The following is a 19,466-nucleotide window of genomic DNA, read 5'->3' as shown; positions in this document are numbered from 1 at the left end:
TGATGGAGTACAGTGAGTCAGAGTAGGAGGACTTTGGCTCAATGGCGCTTCGGGGATAACGGGTCAAGGTGAGGTAAGTTACCTGTGAAGAATAGAAACAGGAAGTATGTCTGTGAGGCCAGTGTTCTGCACTGGGCGTCAAATGTGGGAAGTTCCGGGAGACTCCCAACCTCCCAGAAGGCCACATCTGTGCCAGGTACCTTGGACTACAGCCCTTTAGGGACTGGTTAGGGAACTGGAGATGCAGCTGGATGACCCTTGTCTGGTCAGGGAAAGTGAGGAGGTGATAGAGAGGAGCTATAGGCAAGTAGTCACACCAGGGTCTCGGTAGACAGATAAGTCGGTAACCGTCAGGAGAGGAAAGGGCAAGAGTCAGATACTAGAGAGTATCACTGTGGCTGTCCCCCTTAACAATAAGTACTCCTACTTGAGTACTGTTGGGGGGATGGCCTACCTGGGGGAAGGAACCTCTGGCACAGAGTCTGGCCCTGTGGCTCAGAAGGGTAGAGAAAGGAAGAAGGCAGCAGTAATAGGGTACTCTATAATAGGGGGTCAAACAGGCGATTCTGTGGACGCAGGAAAGAAACATGGATGGTAGTTTGCCTCCCAGGTGCCAGGGTCCAGGATGCTTCTGTTTGCGTCCAATATCCTGAAGTAGGAAGATGAACAGCCAGAGGTCGTGATACGTATTGGTACCAATGACATAGGTATGAAAAGGGAGGAGGTCCTGAAAACAGACTACAGGGAGTTAGGAAGGAAGTTGAGAAGCAGGACTTCAAAGGCAGTAATCTCGGGATTACTGCCTGTGCCAGGTGACAGTGAGTATAGGAATAGAGTGACGTGGAGGATAAGTGCTTGGCTGAGGGATTGGAGCAGGGGGCAGGAATTCAGATTTCTGGATCATTGGGACCTCTTTTGTGGCAGATGTGACCAGTACAAAAAGGACAGGTTGCACTTGAATCCGAGGGGGACCAATGTTGCCTGGATTGGGGAGCATGGCTTATGGGAATAGGTTGATTGAACTTGGCCTTTTCTCGGTGGAGTAACGGAGGATGAGAGGTGACCTGATAGAGGTGTATAAGCTGATAAGAGGCATTGAACGTGTGGATAGTCAGAGGCATTTTTCCAGGGCTCAAATGGCTAACACGAGAAGGCACAGTTTTAAGGTGCTTGGAAGCAGGTACAGAGGAGATGTCGGGCGTAAGTTTTTTTTCCAGAGAGAGTGGAGAGCGTGTGGAATGGGCTGCCGGTGACAGTGGTGGAGGCGGATATAATAGGTTTGTGTAAGAGACTCCTGGATAGGTACACAGAGCTTAGAAAAACAAAGGGCTATAGGTAACCCCAGGTACTTTCTAAAGTACATGATCGGTACAGCATTGTGGACCGAGGAGCCTGTATTGTGCTGTAGGTTTTATGTTTCTATCCTGACAGAGAGGTTTGCTAAGGCTATTGGGGAGAGTTTAAACTAGAATTGCCACGGTGTGGGAACTGAACTTAAGAGATGGAGGAAGGGGCTGTTGGTTCACAAATAGAGAAAGCTTGGAGACAGTGCGAGAGGGAGAACAGGCAGGTGATAGAGAAGGGATGTGCTCAGACCGATGGTTTGAGATGTGTCTATTTTAATGCAAGAAGCATCATGAACTAAGCAGGTGAGTTTAGAGCATTGATCAGTACTTGGAGCTATGATGTTGTTTGCATTAGGGACTAAGATGGCTCAGGGGCAGGAATGGTTACTTAAGAGTGGCAGACTTTAGATGTTTCACAAAGGACAGGGAGGGAGGCAAAAAAAGTGGGGGCGTGGCACTGCTGATGATAGATAGTGTCGCAGCTGCAGAAAAGGAGAAAGTCATGGAGGGACTGTCTACTGAGTCTCTGTGAGTGAAAGTCAGAAACAGGAAGCGGTCAATAACTCTACTGTTTTTTTTTAATAGACCACCCAATAGTAACAGGGATATTGAGCAGCAGATAGGGAGACAGATTCTGGAAAGGTGTAATAGTAACAGGGTTGTCGTGGTGGGAAATTTTAATTTCCCAAATATTGAATGGCGTCTCCCTAGAGCTAGGGGTTTAGATGGGGTGGAGATAGTTAGGTGTGTTCAGGAAGGTTTCCTGACACAGTATGTAGATAAGCCTATAAGAGAGGCTGTACTTAATCTGGTATTGAACCTGGTCAGGTGTCAGATCTCTCAGTGGGAGAACATTTTAGAGATTCATTCAGTCAGGTGCCTTGCCGTTCGGTGTGGGCGATCATGGGTCTCCATCCATCACGGTCCCTGACCCTCCAAATTGTAGTTGTTGCCTCCCGTTTCTAACCATGATGTCATTCCATCTTTCATTTTCATTCTTTGCCTCCGTTTCTTTTTCCCTCCAGCTTTCCATTGTAACTAAATGTTTAAACGTCTCTCTTCGCATGATGTGTCCAAAGAATTTTGATTGCTGTTTTCTGATCTTTTTCAAGTAATGTACGTTTTGTTGTCGTTCCCTGTAGAACCTCTTCGTTGGTTATCTGCCCGTATATGATATGCATAGCCTTCTTCTGAGGAACCACATTACTGCTGCATTGATTCTTTTTTCCATTGCATTTGTGCTGGTCCATGACTCGCAGCCATACATCAATATAGGAAGAATATAGCAGCTGAGATTTCTAAGGTAGATGTCAATTGCTATTTTCTTGTCCGTTAGCATGTTTCTCATTCCTGTAAATGCTGTTCTTGCCATTGCTATTCTTGCTTCTGTTTCTCATTTGCCATCAGATGTTACCCATGATCCAAGGTACTTGAAGTTGTGAACTTGTTTCAGGATTTCATTTCCCAATACGATCCTACAGTTTGGGATATCAGGATATAAGCAGGAGGAGAAGATGGTGGCGCGACAGCAGCGCGCACGGCCTCTCCGGTGAATGATATCTGTAATCTGTCAAGTAGGGGGCCGTGCACAATTCTGATTTGATGGAGACAGGCGTGAGAGTGCGGAGGAACATCTAGAGAAACTTCTGAAATGCCCACTTCACTACCGCTGCTACTGTGTGGTAACCGGAATCTCCAGAGCAGAAGGCCCGAATCCTCGGCTTTGCTTGTTTCAGTGGTCGGGGCGAGGTCGAAGGCGCTCGGGAGGCTGTATCGGAGGGGCTGGTCGGAGGCTCAAAGTTTTCCGATGGACGGACTCAGTGTCAGCTGTGGTTGGCTGCTTCCAACGCATTGGCAAGTTGACGGTGCCTGGAAGTTTATGGCAGGGAGTTTCTCCTTTTTGCCGCCTGCTATCGGGGACTCGGGAGTCAATCGACTCGGGGACTTGAGACTTTTTTTTTACCGTGCCCATGATTTGTGCCTTTAATGATACATGGACTTCACGTCATTCTGCCAAATCACAAATCCTAAATCTACATTCCAAGACAGTAAAGTAACATGCCTGAAGTGAAAATAATATTCATCTAAAGACCAAAAGCCATCAAAATTTGTTTCACAGTGCAATTCAGTCACATTTTAATGGAACATGTCACTTGCAAAACACCAGCAAAACTTTATCACTTTCTCAGCAATAATATTAAATTGAAGAACTTCTGTATTCATCTTTAAAAACTGTGGGTATTTAACTGGAAATTTGCTGATAAACCTCTGAAAAATCATGTTTTTGAAATACCAATATATGTGAAGTGTCATTTAGGTTTCATTCCTGTAATTCCTTTACGATTATTATTGGCCAACAAACATAGCAGGTTTGAAGAAATTATTTTCCCCATTCAATTTCCTATTTCACTTTTAGATCTACTCAGAAAAACCTGAAGAGATTGTTGTCCACGACAGATTTTGAAAGTTACTTAATGCCATGTACTTACCAGAAACTGTGACCACATTTTGTCATATGTGCCTCTTCAATCATCTCAAAACAGATAGGGCTGTGAAGGATGAAATAAATATAAACTTTTACTATGCATTGTCTCAACAGGAACATGGGCTAACAGTTCATTAACTATTTGAATAGCAAAACTATGAGGATTGATCAATGGTAAGTGGCATTTTCTGTACATGAGCCAGGGAAGAAATAGTCAGGTTCATATCTGATTATTTCACCATGGAGCATGTGGAAATAGCCAGTGTCACTTTCAAGTTGCTCAGTGGTCACTGGCATAAGCATTGCAGGTTTATATGGAAACAAAGCAGGTGAATTCTGATGAAAAAGAAATCCTGCCAAGTATACCAAATGAAACATTAGATTATTAACTAAACTCAGTATAGCAAATCTCTGAACAAGAATGACACCTAAAAGCTGCTTGGGAAACCAGGAACCCTCAACTTACTTACAGGTTGTTCCCTGTCAAAATACTCACCCCTTTTTACAAGTGAGCACAAGACAATATTGTCAGAAAATTGGAAAAAAAAAGAAAACACAGCCAAGAAACTTGATAAAACATACATGGAACTGTATGTAATAAATTATATCAAATGCACTCAAGACAGAAAGAAAAACAAAGTGGAAAGGGAGGGGAAATTATTTCTGCCATTCTTAAGAATGAACATACGCACATAAATTGGGCTGTTGAATTTAACATCATGAGGGGAGATCATTTGTATGCAGGTGTATCCATAACCTGGGGATACACTGTAAAGGCAACGGACCACAAACATATATGCACTAATTACAAAGCAAAGCCAAATGACACGTCAAATCATAACAGGATGCCTATAGACCAAGTCCCTGTCATATTCAGCACCATACTCTGCAACATGAACAAAGTAGCAAGTACTAATGACCAACTTGCACAAGGAAAAGCCATCTTCAACAGGAATACAAGCAGTACAACTTCACTCTGAGCACTAACATTTTCCCCCTTGCATAATATCTACAACACCAGAATCAGCCAGGCTACCCACTTGCAGGAGGAATGAAAAAGCTTTAGCAGCAAAGCTATTGAAAATAATCAGTGAGTAACTACCACCCACACCCCTGCACAATCTGGTTTCAATTACCAAAGAAAAACACAGCACAGCCTGAATTGTATGAGAGCTGAATTCCACAGATACAAGTTTTTCACAAAAACATGGGGCCCATATACAACTAACCTGATAGGAGAAACATACAAGTAAAGCACAGGAAAGGCACTTTGGCTCACTATGCCGTGCTAACCTAATTAAACCAGTGACTCCAAATTCATCGAATCTCCTTGTCCTGCACAATGACCTCCCTTCTCTGAACATTCATGACACTATGTAACAGCATCTTAAACATTAACTGCCTCTACCACCACCTGTGGCAGTACATTCAAAGCCCCAACCACTGTGTAAAGTAATTGTCCAGTACATCTCTTTCATACTTTCCCCTTCCCAAATTTATATACATGCTCACCACAGTTCCCTTGGAGACACTGGATTGCGTAGCAGGACTGAGGTTTCAATGAGGGCAGTCGGGATATTCTGCACACCACAGTTTCCTTGGAGATGATGGATTGTGCATTACTAGGCACTTGGCAAGGGCCAATAAAAAGGTAAGAATTAAGTGGAGTGGCCATTATGAGTGGGCAATGTTACAGCGTAGAGCTGAGCCTTTGGTTCGTCTAAGTTTTGGAAAGGACAGGTATAGGCCATAGGTAAATTTTTTTGTTACTTATTCTTTCTTTATTATTGCACATTTAGATCAGTAAGGATGCCAGGCAGGATAGTGGAATGTTCCTGTTGCGCAATGTAGGAAGGCAGGGAGACCGCCAGTGTCCCTGACACATAGACCTGCAAGAAGTGTATCCAGCTGCAGCTACTAACAGACCGCGTTAAGGAGTTGGAGCTGGAACTGGATGAACTCAAGATTATTTGGGAGTTGAGGGGTTGAGAGGCAGGACATACAGAGAGGTAGTTACATTCAAGGTGCAGGTCAAGGGTAACTGGGTGCCCGTCATAAGGGGGAAAGGGATAGGCATCTAGTGCGGAGTACCCCGTGGTCATTCTCCTCAAGAACTGGATACTGTTCGGGGGATGACCTAGCAGAATAAAGCCACAATGGTCAGGTCTCTGGGATTGAGTCAGGCTCTGTGGCTTAGAAGGGAAAGGGGGAGAAGAGGAGAGTTGTAGTGACAGGAGATTAGTTACTTAGGGAAACAAAAAGTAGGTTCTGAGGATGAGAATGAGATTCCCAGATGGTACGTCGCCTCCTGGGTGCCAGGATCAGGATTTTGGATTGAGTCCACAACATTCTTAAGTGGGAGGGTGAGCAGTCAGAGGTCATGGTCCACGTGGGGTGACAAAAACCTGCAAAGTGAGTTTAGGGAGTAAGTGCCAAGTTAAAGGACAGGATCTCTAGGGTTGTGATCTGAGGATTGCTACCCATGTCACCTGCTAGTGAGGCCAGAAATAGGAAATACCGTTTAACATGTGGCTAAGGAGGTGGTACACAAGAGAGGACTTCAGATTTTTGTATCATTGGGCTCTCTTCTACGGTAGGCGAGACTTGCACAGAAGGGATGGATTGCAGCTGAACTGAAGGGGGATTAATATCCAAGCAGGTAGGATTGCTAATACTGCACGGAGGATGTTTAAACTAGAGTTGCAGTGTGATGAGAATCAGAACAGGTAGTGGAGTGGTTGTGAAGAGAGATTTGTTAAGTCTACATACAAAGTCAGGAATCAAAAGGTCGAGCATGGTGGGACTAATGTTTTGAGCCGCATATATTTAAATGCAATGAGTATTGTAGGATTGTCTGTGGATTGTCACCTTGTCGTGGTGGAGAAGCTTGTGTGGTCCTGTGATCCCGAGAGCAATGCCATCTGGAGCTGTGCTCCTGGTGGGGTCACCCATGGCGGTGAGGTCGAGGGTAAGGTCCCTGAAAGAACAATCCAACCAAGACCTCAATGGTGGAACAGGCGGACAAAGTTACTTCAAACTCAACGGCTGAGAAGGCGGATGAAGGCTGCAACAAATCCATCAGCTCCAATCATCATGGTTTCCATGCCACTGGAATCAGTTGGTTGATTTGTGAAGTATCGTGTGCCTCTTGGAGTGCAACATCAAGTACACATTAAACAAATATAAGCACAGGCATCTTCACTCTCTGCGGCACTTCTTCAGAACGAAAACCATCATCCTCGACCTCGAGGGATAGCCACGACGACGACGATTGTAGGAAGGGCGGATGAGCTTGAGGCATGGATTAGCATGTACAAACGTTTGTAGAATTAGGTCACTGTCATGAGTGAGACTTGGTTGCAGAGGAGGCAAGACTGGCTGCTCAGTGTCCGGGGTTCTGATCTTTAAGACATGGTAAGCAGGAGGGATTAGAGGTAAGGGGTGGCATTACTAGTCAGGGAAAATGTCACTGCACTGCTCAATCAGGACAAACTGGAGAGCTTGTCTGGTGAGGCTTTATGAGTAGAACTGATGTTGAAGAAAGATATGACCATGTTAATGGAATTATACTACAGACCACCCACACAGTGCGGGATCTCAAACTGTTGAAAGAAACACAAGGTTTTGATAGCAGCGCGCGTACACACACACACACAATGCTGGAGAAACTCAACAGGTCAGCCAGTATTTATGGAAATAAATAAACAGTTGATGTTTTGGGCCAAGACCCCTCTTCAGGAATGGAAAAGAAGGGAGAAAACACTGGAATAAAATGGTGGGGGAGGGGAAGGAGAAGGAGAAGGAAGATAGCTAGAAGGTATAACTAGGATAGATAGATAGGTGAAACCAGGTGAGTAGGAAAGCCAAAGGGCTGGAGAGGAAGGAACCTGACAGGAGACGAGAGTGGATCATAGGAAGAAGGGGACCTAAAGGGAGGCGATAGGCAGATGAGAAGAGTTAAGAGGCTAGAGTTGGTAAGGCAAGAACGGGGAGGGGAGGAGAAGAAGTTTTTTTTTAAAACCAGAAGGCAACATTGACATTCACACCATCAGCTTGGAGGCCACCCTGATGGAATACAGGGTGTTGCTCCTCCACTGAGGGTGGCCTCATCTTGACACAAGAGGCAGCCGTGGACCAATAGTAGGTAATTTTAACTTCCCGCATATTGACTGGGACTCCCATACTGCAAAAGAGTTGGATGGGAAAGTTTGTCAAATATGTTCAAGGAAGTTTCCTTCATCAGTACATAGAAATCTCAATTAGAGGGAGTGTGATGCTAGATCTCCTATTAGGGAATGAGACAGGGTAGGTGACAGAAGTTTGTATAGGGGAACAGCAATGAGGTCATGGACCATATACAGATTACAGAGGAAGTGTTTGCTGTCTTGAGGCAAATTAGGGTGGCAAATCCCCATGGCCTCCCACAGGACCCTATGGGAGGCTAGTACAGAAATTGCAAGGCCCCCAGTAGAGATATTTAAAGTACCCTCAGCCATGGATGAGGTGCCCGAAGACTGGAAGATAACTAAAGTTGCTCTGCTGTTTAAGAAAGGCTTTAAAAATAAGGCAGAAAACTACAGGCTGGTGAGCCTGACATCAGTAGTCACTAAATTATTTGAAGATATTTAAATGGACTGAATAGATAAGTATTTGGATAGACAGGCACTGATTAGGGAATAAACATGGCATTGTGTGTTAGGTCATGTCTATCCAATGTTACAGAATTTTTCCAAGGAAGTTAACAGCAAAATTGATAAAGGCAAGGCAGCAGATATTGTCTACATAGACTTAGCAAGACCTTTGACAAGGTCCCACATGGGAGGTTAGTCAAGAAAGTTCAATTGCTTGGCATTCAAGATGCAGTAGTAAATTGGATTAAATACTGACTTTGCGGGAGAAGCCAGTGAGTGGTAATAGACAGTTGCCTCTGACTGGAGACCTGTATTAGTGGAGTGCCACAGGGATCTGTGCTGGACCTGTTACTGTCATTTACATCAACAATCTGGATGATAACATAGTAAACTGGATCAGAAAATTTGCAGGTGATACCAAGATTGTGGGGTGTAATGGACAGTGAGGAAGACTATCAAAGGTTGCACAGCATCTGGAACAGCTGGGGAAATGGACTGAAAAATGGCAGACAGAATTTAAAAGAGACAAGAGTGAGGTGTTGCACTTTGGGTAGGATTCACATGGTGAATGACAGTGCCCTGAGGAGTGCAGTAAAACAGAGGGATCTGTAAATACAGATCTATAATTCCTTGAAAGTGGTGCCACATAGGATCATAAAGAATTGAGTGCAGGTGTTAGGTTGTTACTAGACAACGGGGTGACCCGTTGGGGCACCCTTTGAGAGAAGGTTAGTGCAGTCTGATGTGACCAGAATGAACATTAAATTTTCCCAAATGCTATTGGTATCGCTTTGCTTTGGAAACTGAAGTAGAAAACCTCAGTTTATTAAAGAAGAACGACGCGTAGCATAGCAAATATAGCTGCTCCTCATTTAACGAAGGACACTTTTGATGGCATTATTTCTGGTTTATCCATAACCCTTGTGCCTCCCGTTGTCATTCTGGAGACATGCAGCCCTTTCATCCCCCGTCTCTTCATCCCTTCTGCTGTTTGTTGTTTGTCTCTGATCCTGGAGACGTACATGCCTCTCCTCCTCTGTCTCTTCTTCTCTCATCTTTATTTGTCCTGACTCTTTCATTCTGGAGTCGTGCAGCCCTGGCCTCATCCAATTCTTGTTCTCTCCCTCTCCTTGCAGCTTCCCGATGACGTTTGGCGTCATCTCTTGACCACAATGACCCCTTCCCTTTCCACGCGAGAGAATTAGGCTGACCATTTTTTTTTACCCTAATGCTGGATAGAAGATACGAAGCAGTAACACCAAAGGATGCTGATTATTCTTGATGATGTGGTTGGCACTCTCCTAAATGGACGTGATATAGTCACCGCTGTCTTTTGAGTGCAGCAAAGGGTCTTATGGGTGTCTCGAAGTATGTCATTACAATAAGATTTAATTGTCTCTTGTTGATGGGTGGCAGTTAGATTTGTCCCAATCCTGCACATGCTGATCGTGGGGACTAGCAGAATGTGACCCCGCGAAATAGAGCTGTCCTGCCCTTTTGCTCCAGTAGGTGTCGCTGCTGAAACTGTCCGTGCGCATGCGTTGGGCTGTCGCGTCTCGATTTCCATGATGGCCGATCGGGTCTCAGGTTAAAAGGAAGCCCGTTTATTTTGGCGAATGAGCAATTTTATACGAATGTATAACTCTGAACGTTGCCTGCATTCTGTAAGTTAGCACATTTTAATTCGATTTAGCCAAAAAAATGTGCCGCTGTAATGCACCGTTTGCGCTAATTGGAGGTCACAAACAGACAGACAGAGCATGAGAGTTTTAGCAGTATATGGATGTTGAAGTTGTATAAGACATTGGCAAGGCCTAATTTGGAGTTTTGGTCACCTACCTATGGAAAAGATGTCAATAAAGTTGAAAAGAGTACAGACAAAATTTATAAGGATGTTCAAGCACTTGAGGACCCAAACTATAGGGATGAGTTGAAGAAGACTTTATTTCCTAGAGCATAGCAGAACGAGGGGAGATTTGATAGAGGTATACAAAATTATGAGGTAGATTGATAGGGTAAATGCAAGCAGGCTTTTTCCACTGAGGTTGGGAGAGACAAGAACTAGAGGTCATGGGTTAAGGGTGAAAGGTGAAATGTTTAAGGTGAACATGAAGGAGATCTCCTCCACTCAAGAGGGTGATGAGAGTGTGGAATGAGCTGCCAGCAGATGTGATGGATGCAGGTTCAATTCAACATTTCTCTTAAATTTGGGTAGGTACACAGATGGGAAGGGTATGGAGGGCTATAATCCAAGAACAGATCAATGGGACTAGGCAGATTAATAGTTCAGCATGGACTGAATGGGCCAAAGGGCTTGCTTCTGTGCTGCAGTGTTCTATGACTCAATGACATGCCCTCTAATACTTGCTGTTTCAATCCTGGGAAGAAAAGACACTGGCTCTCTGCACTTCTCATTATCTTTATAAACTTTAATCAAATCTCCCCTCATCCTCCGCTACTCTACAGAAAACAGTCACAGCTTGCCCAACCTTACCTCACAGCACATCCTCCAAACCAGGTAATATCCTAGTCGTCGTCGTGGCTATCCCTCAAGGTTGAGGATGATGCTCTCAAGTGGCTTATGAATCCAATCTTGGCTTTAAAAGTTCTTCCGCATTCAGGACAGGTAGTTCCAGATGGCAGATCGGGCTTTGGTTGTTGCTGCCTCTCTTGCCATTTTCTTCTCTTTTCTTCTAATTCTGCACATCTGTTGGCTTCGAAAGTTGCTGTTCCTTCTCGGATGATAGCTTGCCAGAGTTTCCTGTCCTTGGCATTGTTTTCCCAATTGTTGATGTTGATGTTATATTTCTTCATGTTCGCTTTTAAGACGTCAATATCTTGGTAAACCACCTCAGCATGCTGTTCATCGCCTCCATGTCCTTATAATGAGGCAAGCAGAACTGAACACAATACTCTAAATGTGGCCTGACCACGTTTATAAACCTGTACATAACTACCTGACTCTCATACTCAACATCTCGACCAATGAAGGCAATCATGACATTTGCCTTCTTCACCCCTTATCAGGTTTGTGACCACTTTTAGGGAATCATATATCTGGACCTCAATATCTCTAGTGCATCAAACCCGTTAAGATCGTACCACTAACAGTGTGAGTTACATTAATTGTGTCACCTCCTTACACTTGACCAAAGCGCAGCACCTGACACTTGACCTGATTAAACTGTAAATGCCACTTCTCCACTCATAACTACTGTCCTTTGGAGCTCTATACACTATTCACAACATCATCTTTGTCATCTGCAATATACTGACACATAACCACATTTTCGTCTAAGTCATTTAAATATGAAAAACAGTGGCCCCAGTACCAATCACTCTGGAGCACTACCAAAGACCTCAATCCAGAATAAGAACTATTTAGATGAAAATGTGGTTGTGTGTCAGTATATTCTGCACAGAAGATAGAGGTCTTGCACTCTATCTTCTACAGGCAAGACAATTTCAGTTACACTGTTTCTGGATGAGCCTACCAAGCAAGACCTTGTTGAAAATGCTTAACCAAAATTCAGGTCTATAACATCCACTGCTCAGCCTTCAATCACCTTCAACACTTCCTCAAACAACTCATTCACTTTAGACAAAAAGGACTCCCTGCACAAAGCCTTGCTGACTATTCCTAAATAGATATTGATAACATCTCCTTGCTCAATCAAACAGGTACATCTCAAGGATGCATGTACAGCCCACTGTTGAGCTCCCTACACTCTTGACTGCATGGCTAGGCATAGTTCAAGCACAACCTATAAGTTTGCCGATTACACACTGTTGTACGCAGAATCTCAGATGGAACAAGATGAGACAAATCGGCTGATTGAACGGTGTCGCAAAAAGGAACTTAACAAAACTTAGTAAAAGAAAGACCACGAAATTGATTGTGGCCTTCAGGAAGAGGAACTTGAGAGAACAAATACCAGGCCACAATAAGGGGTCAATAGTGGAAAAAAGTGTGCAGCTTCAAGTTCCTAGGCATCAACATGTCAGAGGACATATTGTGGGCCCAACAGATTGATGCAATCATGAAGGCAAGCCAGCAGCTATACTTCATTAGCAGTTTGAGGAGATTTGGTCTCAGCAAAGACTCAAGAAGATTTCTACAGATGTTCAGTGGACAGTATTGTAACTGGCTGCATCACAGTCTGGTATGGAGGTTCCAATGTGCAGGACCAAAAGAAGCTGGAGAGGATTGTAGACTCAGCCAGTTCCATCACAGGCACAATCTGCCCAGCATCAAGGATAACTTCAAAAGACGATGCCTCAAGAAGGCAGCGTTCATCATTAAGGACCCCCACCAATTGGAACATGCCTTCTTCTCATTACTATCATTCAGGAAGAGGTACAGAAGCTTGAAGACCCACTGAGAAGATTTTAGGAACAGCTTCTTCTCCTCCACCATCAGATTTATGAATCATTTATGATCATTACCTCGCTATTCCTCTTTTGCACCATCAGATTCAGATTTGTTGTCACTGACATAACTCATGAAATTTGCTGTTTTGTGGTAGTAGGACATAACAGGCATAACAAATTGCTGCAAGTTATAATAAAAATAAATAGTGTGGAAGAGGGATAGCAAGGTAGTATCCACGGACCATTCAAGAGACTGATGGCAGAGGCAAGAAGCTGTTCCTAAAACACTGAGTTTGAGTCTTCAGGCTTCTTCACTCACTATAACAATGGATGCCACTTTTCTGAGGCACCGCCTTTGGAAGATGTCCTCGATGCTGGAAGGCTAGTGCCCATGATGGAGTTGTCTGAGTTTGCAACTTTCTGCAGCTTTTTCTGAGCCTATGTATTGCCACCTCCATATCAGATGGTAATGCAACCAGTCAGAATGCTCTCCACAGTACACTTGCAGAAATTTGCTAGAATCTTTGGTGATACACTAAATAGACCATAAGACATAGGAGCAGAATGAGGCCATTCAGCCAATCAATTCTGCTCCACCATTCCATCATGGCTGATTTATTATCCCTTTCAACCCCTTTCTCTTGCTTCTCCCAATAATCTTTGACACTCTTACTAATCAAGAACCTATTAATTTCTGCTTTCAATATACCCAATGACTTGACCTCCACAGCTGTCCATGGCAATGAATTCCACAGATTCACCATCCTCTAGCTAAAGAAATCAAAAGGGGTGTCCTTGTATTTTGGGACCATGCCCTCTGATCCTACACTCCCACTATTGGAAATAATCTCTCCACATCTGCTAATGTAGAACTTTCAGTATTCAATGGGTTTCAATGAAATTCTCCAATTCTTCCACTAAGTACAGGCACAGAGCTCTCCGAAACTGCTAATGAAGTAAAGCCACTGGCGAGCTTTCATCGCAATTGTATCAACATGGAGGGCACATATTTATTATTTATTTTAATTACTATTTACCATTTCTTGTAACTTATAATCTTTGTCTTGCGCTGTACTGCTGCCACAAAACAATATTATATACAGTATGCCAGTGATAATAGACCCGATTCTGATTCTTCTCCAAATGTTCACAAGTCCTACTCCTAAGAATCCTCTCAAATAACTTCCCTGCCAGTGATGTGAAATTCACTAGTCTACAATTACCAGGATTATCCCTGTTTCTCTTCTTGAATACAGGAACAACGAGCTACCCAACAGTCCTCTACACACCTGTGGCTTATGAAGATGCAATGATCTTGGTCAAGGCTCCAGCAATTTCATTTCTTACCTCTCTCATTTCCCTGGGGTATATCCCATCAAGCCTTAAGAACTTAATGTTACCACTTCCTACCTAATCTCAAAATGCCCTAGCGTCTTAGCATGCTCCATTATGGTCTCACTATTTGTTACATCCTTCTCGGTAACCTAAAATGTAAAGTACTAATTTAGGATTTCATTCATATCCTTCACCTCCAAGCATGTTACTCCTTTATCCTTGACTGGTCCTAACCTCTTGATCTTGATGTATCCGTAGAATGCCTTGGGATTTAATGCAATCCTACTTGCCAAGGACTTTTTGTGACCCCTTATAGCTCTCTTGAGTTCCCTTCTGGCTCCTTTATAGTGCTCAAGCATCCTGCTTCATTCCAGATGCATAAGCCATACATATTCTTCCTTCTTATGAACTTAATTAACAAACTTTCTTATCATCCAAGGTTCCTGTACCTTGCCATTCGTGCCCTTCCTTCTTACTGGAACAAACTATTCTGAACTCTGTGCAGCGGTTTTTGAACAACCTCACATCAGTTGCAGATTTGCTCAAAAACAACTCTGCCTAATTAACTCTCCCTGGGTCCTGGTTAATGTTATCCTAATTTGCTGCCTCCCAATTTAATACTTTTCTGCAAAGTTCATTCTTCTCCTTATTTGTAGCTACCTTAAAGCTTAAGCTGAGATCACTATTTCGCAAGTGTTCACCAACTGAAGGGTCAGTCACCTGGCCAAGAACATTCCCCAGTACAGCCTCTTCTTGAGATGGACTAGCCACATACTGCTTCAAGAAACTCTCTTGGACATGTTTAACAAGTTCTGCCCTATCCAAACTTTCTCCACTGAAGAGTTCCAGTCAACATTGTAGAAGTTGAAGTTATCCACAAATATTTTTGTTCCTCTACATAATCTGCTTGCATATCCGTCCTTCAGTGTCCCTATGACTATTTTGGGGTCAATAGTAAAATCCTATTAACTTTATTATTTGAATTCTACCCATGTATTCAATGAGCCCCATCATTTCTTCCCCCAAGAATGCAGCTCTGATGTTGCCCCTCACGAATAATGCAACTCTTCCCCTTTATATCGCCCTATCTCTTCTAAAACATCAAAACACTGGAGCATAACACAAAGGATCATCAAATGAGATCCCTAACTTCAACTCAACACATTCTACATCTAACACACACAACAGGAGTCCTGTGCAAAATACCAGAGAAAGTCATAGTTGGACAAAGGTGCAGTACCTCAAGAAAAATGCCCAATACTACAGGTCAACAGAAAAAAGTTAACACCACTTTAAAAATTCAAAAAAAACAGCATTCCCCTTCATCAAAACTAGTTTATGAAAATGCCAGGCATGAAACACCTTAAATAAAAGCCCATTATTTAATTGTGTTGGCGTGTGGCCAAGTGGTTAAGGCATTCGTCTAGTGATTTGAAGGTCGCTAGTTTGAGCCTTGGCTAAGGCAGCGTGTGCGTCCTTGAGCAAGGCACTTAACCTTGAGCAACGACACCAGTGCCAAGCTGTATGGGTCCTAATGCCCTTCCCTTGGACAACATTGGTGGCGTGGAGAGGGGAGATTTGCAGCATGGGCAACTGCTGGTCTTTCATACAATCCTGCCCTGGAAACCTTCCAAGGCGTAAATCCATGGTCTCATGAGACTAACGGATGCCTATTATTATTTAAGTACAGGTGTCCCCCGCTTTTCGAACGTTCGCTTTATGAAACCTCACTGTTACAGAAGACCTACATTAGTTCCCTGTTTTCGCTAACAGGTGTTTTCACTGTTACGAAAAAAGCAGCGGGTGAAAAAAGGTAGCTTAAACACGTGCCTGTGAGTAGCCGTTTGCAAGATGAGTTCTAAGGTATCAGAAAAGCCTGAAAGAGCTCCTAAGGGTGTTACACTAGACATAATTAAGCGTTTCGATCGTGGTGAACGAAGTGAGGACAAAGTGAGTTTGGCTTGTGGAAGCTGACGAAGATGATGTTGAAGAGGTTTTGGCATCCCATGACAAAGAACTGATAGATGAAGAGCTGATGCAATTGGAAGAGGAAAGGATAACAATTGAAACAGAATGCAGTAGCAAACGGACCGAAAGTGAAGTCCTCCAGGAACTGAACGTGAAGCAAATGCCTGAGATTTTCACTGCAATGATAAAGTACGACTTTAATTTTGAAAAGGTACATCAGTTTAGGGCATATTTGCAAGATGGTTTACAAAGAACTGTATGATTGAAAAATGCGTGAGGCTAGCAGTCAAGCATACTGTCGTTTTTCAAGCCTTCCACATCAGCCACAGCAGACGACGAACCTTGACCTTTGACATCGAGGCAGACAAACATAGAAGATGACCTACCTGCCCTGATCGACGATGAGATGACACCCCAGTGTCCCACCATCCCAGTGGTCCCAACCCCCGGGCCGCGGACAGATACCGACTCGCGGAGAATGCAGCGGTAACCAGGAGGCACCCAGCATGTCTTTAAGAAAAAAGCCAAAAATTGTGAATGCCAATTGTGTCGCCTCTGATCTGGGCCGACATTTACATGCTGGGCAGCACCTAATTAATTAACTTGATTATTTCAGCTTTTTTTCTTAAAGATGTGCTGGGTGCGTCCTGGCCACTGCTATACCCCTGCATGCTTCACGGATCGGTATCGGTCGGCAGCCCGGAGGGTGGGGGCCACTGCACCACCCCAACCTCTGACGACTCAGCCTAACACACCATCATCAGCGTGCTCGGCGCTGTCTTCCAGATTCTCGTAACTGATATTACACTGTACATACATTATTTCTACTTTATATAGGCTGTGTATTTTATGTGTTATTTAGTATGATTTGGCAGCTTCATAGCTTAAAGGTTACTGGAGAGAGTGTTTCTGCCGAGAGCGCTTGCGTGAGATTTTCTGCCAACGGCGCATGCGCCGTGTTTCTGCCAAGAGCGCTTGTGTGAGATTTTTGCTACGGAGAACTGTGCAGGCAATCGTTGTAGAGAAGTATTTCTAATTTATATAGGCCGTATATTTATCATATCATTCCTGCTTTTACTATATGTTACTGTTATTTTAGGTTTTATATCTAATTTGGCATGATTTGGTAGGTTATTTTTGGGTCTGCGAACGCTCACAAATTTTTTCCATATAAATAAATGGTAATTGCTTCTTCGCTTTTCGAATTCCGGCTTACGAACCGTTTCATAGGAACACTCTACCTTCAAGTGGCAGGGGAAACCTGTATTAAAGAGCATTATGCACAGTTCTACTCACCACACACTAGGAAAGATGCAACAGAAACAGTGAGAATGATGGAGAATTCCCCCAACTGCAGGTATAAGGAAAATTCCCACTGGAATAAAGGAAGTGGAGGATGACCTTACAGAAGTTTATAAAATAATTATGGGAATAGATAGGACAGTCAGAATATCTTCTCCCAAGGTCGTGGACTCTAGATGTAGAGGGCACAGGGTTAAAGTGAGAAGGGAGAAATTTAAATGAAAGACAGAACTGCTCCACAAGTTAAGGTCCTAAACTAGCAGGACCAGTTTTGAGAGTTGGATCCTGCAGAGGTCAAATGGGTGAGACAGTTTGCAGATAGAGATGACGAGTGAGTGGAATGCTTTTAAAAGTGTGATAACAGGAGTCCAGGTGAAGTAATGTTCCTGTCAGACAGAAGAGCAGGCTGGATGGAAAAAGATATTATGTGGCTCCAATCAGGAAAAGGAGGCATATATCAGGTTTAGGCCATCAAGAACAAGTGATTCCCCAAATGTTTTTTGCAGGAGTGCACTTAAGGAAATCAGACAGGGTTAAGAGAGGGGAGCTATGGCTTTAGCAAAGAGAAAGGGGCTAAAGCGAAGTTTCTGTTTAGTTCTCTTTCTTTTTTCTATTATTGCATAGTTAGGTGGTATGGTCCTCTTGTACCTAGTATCCCTGATGAGTATACCTGAAAGAGTGCATCCAGCCGCAGCTCCTTACAAACTGCATTAGGGAACTGGAGCTGGATGATCTACAGATCATTCAAGAGAGAGAGGTTTATTGACAAGAGTTACAGGAAGGCAGTTACTCCTAAGTTGCATGATGTGGGAGGCCTTCAAAAGTGAAATATTAACAGTGAAGAGTTTGTCTGTTCCTGGTAGAATTAAAAAAAGGCTAACAGCTAGGGAACTTTGGTTTGAGGGATCAAATGAAAGATGGAGGAGATCTTAATTTTGCTTTGCATGTCTGTATTTACTCAGGAGATAGACATGGAGTCTGTACAATTGTTGCAAAATAGTAAAGGTCATGGACCGTATCTGGACTACAGAAGAGGAAGCTTGCTGTCTTCAGACAAATTAGGGTGGATAAATTTATTTTTATTTACTGAGATACAGCTGAAATAGGCCCTTCAAGCCATGCCACCCATCAATCCTTGGTTTAATCTGAGCCTAATCACAGGTTAATTTACAATGACCAATTAACCTACCAACTGGTACATCTTTGGACTCTGGGAGGAAACCAGAGCACCCAAAGGAAACCCACACGGTCACGGGAAGAATGTACAACCTCCTGACAGGTAGCAGCAGGAATTGAATCTAGGTTGCTGGTACTGTAAAGCATTGTGCTAATCACTACACAACCATGCCACCTCTACAAAAATTTTTTGTGCTTTTCAAGGTGTCCCCTCAAACCTTGCAGGAGGCCAGTGCAGAAACTGCAGGGACTCTGACAGAAATATTTAAAACATCCTTGCCATGTGTGAAGTGCCAAAGAGTGGAAGTTTACAAATGTTCTGTCGTTCAAAAAAGGCTCCAAGAATAAGCCAGAAAATTATAGGCGAAGGAGCCTGATGTCAGTTGTGGGTAAATTATTAGAAGGTATTCTATGGGAGAGGATATTTGGATAGACAGGACCTCATTAGGATACTCAACATGACTTTGTGTGTGGTAGGTCATGCCTAGCCAATCTTACAGCAGTGTGTTCCTGGCACCTACCACTCTCTGTAAATTAAGAACTTGCCTCGCACACCTCCCTTTAAAATTTCTCCCTCCCACATTACAAGCAAGTCCTCCAATATTCAACGTTTCCACCCTGGGAAAAAGACCAACTATCCATCCTAAAAGGGCCAAGGCCCTCCATCAGGACTAATGTAATGGCAGCTGCAGAACTTTCTTGAGAGGAAAAGCAAACAGCTAGAGGTTATCGCACATTACAAACAAGATAGGCAGAGCAGGGATGATCATACAGAATGACTATAGGGAATTCAGTCAGAAGTAGCAGGACCTTGAGGTTGGTGATCTCCGGATTACTCCCAGTACCATGTGC

At 43.5% G+C, this 19,466-nt stretch overlaps 1 protein-coding gene across 4 annotated transcripts in view; it reads right to left on the bottom strand.

Annotated features, from left to right (window-relative positions):
* cop1 (COP1 E3 ubiquitin ligase) overlaps positions 1 to 19,466 on the bottom strand; it is a 149,915-nt gene that overhangs the window by 123,194 nt on the left and 7,255 nt on the right. For all 4 annotated transcript variants that reach the window (XM_072274390.1, XM_072274391.1, XM_072274392.1 and 1 more), the window contains exon 2: positions 3,836 to 3,895. In XM_072274390.1, the coding sequence (XP_072130491.1) occupies positions 3,836 to 3,895 (60 nt within the window). The remainder of the gene's footprint in view (positions 1 to 3,835; positions 3,896 to 19,466) is intronic.

Source organism: Mobula birostris, chromosome 12 (genome assembly GCF_030028105.1).
Source record: "Mobula birostris isolate sMobBir1 chromosome 12, sMobBir1.hap1, whole genome shotgun sequence".
NCBI classification, from domain to species: Eukaryota; Metazoa; Chordata; class Chondrichthyes; order Myliobatiformes; family Myliobatidae; genus Mobula; species Mobula birostris.
Note: the sequence above shows the minus strand (reverse complement) of the source record. Positions and strands in the feature narration are given on the sequence as shown.